General features: G+C 56.3%; 4 protein-coding genes across 4 annotated transcripts in view; 2 read left to right on the forward strand and 2 right to left on the reverse strand.

Annotated features, from left to right (window-relative positions):
- Positions 1-303, reverse strand: part of VDBG_02015 (conserved hypothetical protein) — a gene marked incomplete at both ends in the record, with an annotated part of 1,350 nt that extends 1,047 nt beyond the window's left edge. Inside the window, one exon of the mRNA XM_003007781.1 lies at positions 15-303. Coding sequence (XP_003007827.1) covers positions 15-303 — 289 coding nt within the window. The remainder of the gene's footprint in view (positions 1-14) is intronic.
- Positions 304-908: 605 nt separating this feature from the next.
- Positions 909-1,657, forward strand: VDBG_02016 (conserved hypothetical protein; the record flags this gene model as incomplete). The annotated part of the gene is made up of 3 exons (XM_003007782.1): positions 909-1,182; positions 1,236-1,402; positions 1,457-1,657. 3 exons carry the CDS (start codon positions 1,005-1,007, stop codon positions 1,655-1,657), a joined length of 546 nt encoding a protein of 181 aa, XP_003007828.1.
- A 696-nt stretch (positions 1,658-2,353) lies between these two features.
- VDBG_02017 (predicted protein) lies at positions 2,354-3,007 on the forward strand (the record flags this gene model as incomplete). The annotated part of the gene is made up of 3 exons (XM_003007783.1): positions 2,354-2,556; positions 2,672-2,900; positions 2,975-3,007. 3 exons carry the CDS (start codon positions 2,354-2,356, stop codon positions 3,005-3,007), a joined length of 465 nt encoding a protein of 154 aa, XP_003007829.1.
- Positions 3,008-3,144: 137 nt separating this feature from the next.
- VDBG_02018 (predicted protein) overlaps positions 3,145-3,441 on the reverse strand; it is a gene marked incomplete at both ends in the record, with an annotated part of 1,677 nt that continues 1,380 nt past the window's right edge. Inside the window, one exon of the mRNA XM_003007784.1 lies at positions 3,145-3,330. Within this exon, the coding sequence (XP_003007830.1) occupies positions 3,145-3,330 (186 nt within the window). The remainder of the gene's footprint in view (positions 3,331-3,441) is intronic.

Genomic DNA, 3,441 nt, shown 5'->3' on the forward strand with positions numbered 1-3,441 from the left:
ATTCCTTTCTTTACCAGAGTGTATCGTCTGTATTGAATCGTAGACACCGTAAAGCGAGTGAGAGAGGAATTTGGATCTTGAATCAGAACCGAGGATGTGGACGGTTCGGGAAGATGGGGGCGCTGGCTCCTCGTGGCCCATCATGACTGCCGGAACGTAGAACCTGTTCAACGAGTCGGCACGGAATATGGCGTAAAGCTCCTGGTCGTTCTGCTCGGGCATCATGCCCAGAACCTTCTTGAAGCCTTCCTTCTTTTCGTGAGTGATTCCTAATGTTGCCGCACCCGGAACGGTGGCGGCCATCTCTTTCGGCGCGATCTTGCCGGGCGAGAGGGCGGCTGGTGGCTGTCCAGATCCCAAGCCAGGACTTCGTGATGCGCCTACTGAGACGGATCTGATGGCTCCCCGGCCCGCGGACAGACTACCTTGGCTCCATCTTGCGTATGTGTGAGGTATCCGGGCGTGAAGCCGCGGTCGGGGTAGTGTAGCCACGGCGGTAGCCACGGTGGCAAAGGTCTGAGGGAGTCGGGTTCAATGCGTTGTCGGCATCGAGCCGTGGCTCTGCGCAAGGGGCCGTCGAGATGGGAAAGATGTAGGAGACAAGTGAGGAGGTCTGTAAGCCGTCGTCAGGTTGGTGTTACGCAGGCAAGGAAAGTCAGTAGTGGCTCGGGGACCGTGTTTTGGCTGGCGAGTAGGCCCCTATCGACCATGGGAATCGTGGAGTTTGGTGACGGGGACATTTTCTGCTCAAACCCACGCGACGAGGATGCAATCGAACCGTCAATTCCCGCCGGTGCCATCCTGCCAAGCTGACTAACCACGACCATCTTTGGTGTCAACTCCCTTAGATGCATATAGTCACATCATTGCATTCCATCCCCAAGTGAAATTTCACTTCAACGGGCAGCAGATACTGTTTCATCAAACATACGTTCATTGACAACACTTCCGGGGTCCATACCCAAGCAGAACCAGTATTTCCAAGGAGGCAAAGAAGCACCAAAATGGATGTCAAGACTATCATTCCCGACCTCGAAAGGCTGGACGGCACAATCGATGAGCTTGAGGAGTCACTGGAGCCCCTTCTCAAGGGTCTTCCTGAGATGTCCTCAGAACTCCCGTTACTGGACAAGGCAAAGCTCATGACCTTGACAGCTTACTCCATTGAGTCACTTCTTTTCTGTAGGTCTCGATTTTACTCACCTGATGAGCACCATATGCTGATCATGCGACAGCCGCTCTGCGTTTGCAAGGAGTCGATGCCGCCAACCACGAAGTCATGACTGAGCTCAAGCGAGTGAAGCAATACTTTGCCAAGATTCAGAAGGCCGAGGAGCCCCCGGCGCAGCGCACAACATCAGTAAATACGGAAGCAGCAACTCGCATTCTCAAAGCCGACCTTGTAAGTACAGTTATGAACCAGCGCGCCGCACAGCGCTTGCTAACAGACGTCAAGGGCAGCAATAGCAAAGACCTGAAGCAGAAGTTGGAGGAGAAGCTCGCGGAGGAGCGCGCCAAGGCTCTCCTCAATTCTATCCAAAATAGTAAGAGGCCTGCCCAGGACCACACAAGTGCCAGCCAAGGAAAGAAGCAACGAGGCGGCGCGTCCGCTTCCAATGGCGGATCTCAGCAGAAGAACAAGAAGCGGAAGGCTTGAGTTGCCAGCAAAGTGTGAGTATGACAACTGACCTTTGAGGCTCATGGGCTCCTCGTGAAGAATTGGGTCTCGCGAAGCCCATGGGTGGACACGAATGATACCCCTTGATCTTCACTGCAGGTACGCGGAGACTGCACAGCAGGAAAGACCTGACCGCTGCCGCGTATTCTGCCAGGCAGATCAATATGGAGAAAGCAGACTTGTGGAGGTGCTGCAAAAACATGACGCTTAGATGATGAATACGTCTTCATTCATTGTCAAACGGAGGTCACTCGCAATTCCCGCGACTGAAGTTTACAGAGTACTGGGCCCTTCATCTGAGTAGTCGATCAACAGCGGAGGAACGAATAGAATGAGAGAGTCGTCCAGCAAACAGCATGCAAAGAAAGGGACCAACACCGTAAAGCCCGTGTTCACTGTGACATCCTGCTATGTGCATAAACAAGGGTCACTTCCCCAGGAAGTCAAAAAATCAGAATTCCCCGCCACTCGATTGGCCACGGCACCGCCACAGACCCCCTTCACGCCTCCCAAAGCCGAGCTTCGTGTCCAGCATCTTCTTCCGCCATCCGTCCCTCACCTCCCATATTTCCCATCCACCGTCCGCAGCCTCAAGAGTGACCTCCTCGTCCGCATCAACACAAGCCAACACAACCACTCCCATCCTTCACACCCCCAACCAGCCAGCCAGCCAACATGCCTCGCGCGACACGATCCTCCGGCGGCCGCTCCGCCCCCTCGCGTCCTACCGTCGCCTCCAAGCCGGCGCCCGCCCCCCAGCAGACGCGCCCGGCGACGACCATGGCCGCGCCTCCTCCCCACGCCGCCGCTCCTCCCCCCGCCGCCGCGGCGCCCAGCCAGGGCCCCGGCCTCTTCGGCCAGATGGCCAGCACCGCCGCGTATGTTGATCCTCGAGCAGAGGGCCCCCGTGAGCCCCGGCTTTCGGCGGCCTCTGCCATCGTCGTCGCAGAGAAGAAGACGAAGAAGAGAAAGGCTGACAGAAATTCCTCACAGTGGTGTCGCGATCGGCTCCTCCGTCGGCCACGCCATCGGCGGCTTCTTCGGTGGAGGCTCCTCGCCCGCCCCGGCCGAGCAGAACCAGGTGCAGGCCGCGCAGCAGCAGACCGCCCCGAGCCAGGAGTACGGCGCCAACAACTGCCAGCCCGCCCTACAGCAGTTCACCAAGTGCATGGACGAGCAGTCTGGCAACATGCAGATCTGCAACTGGTACCTCGAGCAGCTGGTACGTTCTCCCTCGTTTCTCGCACAGAGAATAGGTGACATGCGACATGTGCTAATCCGTGTTGTGCGCTGTAGAAAGCCTGCCAGGCCGCTGCCAGCAACTACTAGACGGACGGATGGATGGGACCGGCGCACAGCTGTACGATATATATATATATACGCATGAAGATTCGGAACAAAGCCTTGGGGGAAGAACAGGGAGTGGCTCTTCGGGCATGATTGCCGATTTGGTGACGTGAAAAAGGTTATCTGCTAGATATTGCATCCCCACACTGCGGTGTACAATACAGGACATTCCGCTCCTCGTTTGCACGTTTTACCTGCTCTCCTGAAAATGGTAAAAAAAGAATGACCTTGCCACTGGTGTCGCGCCTCTCAATACTGTAGTACTTCATGTCTCCTCCTCGTCTGGGCCTCGGCTCAAAGTTTAGCTGCTCCATTGTCAGTCATGCTCATCTGGTCATGTCCAGCGGGCGGTCGTTGCTTACCGAATTCCATTGTACAGCTGCTGGTCCCTCTGGTTTGAGATTCCGCCAGCTTGG

Source organism: Verticillium alfalfae, genomic scaffold (assembly GCF_000150825.1).
Source record: "Verticillium alfalfae VaMs.102 supercont1.2 genomic scaffold, whole genome shotgun sequence".
Lineage (NCBI taxonomy): Eukaryota > Fungi > Ascomycota > Sordariomycetes > Glomerellales > Plectosphaerellaceae > Verticillium > Verticillium alfalfae.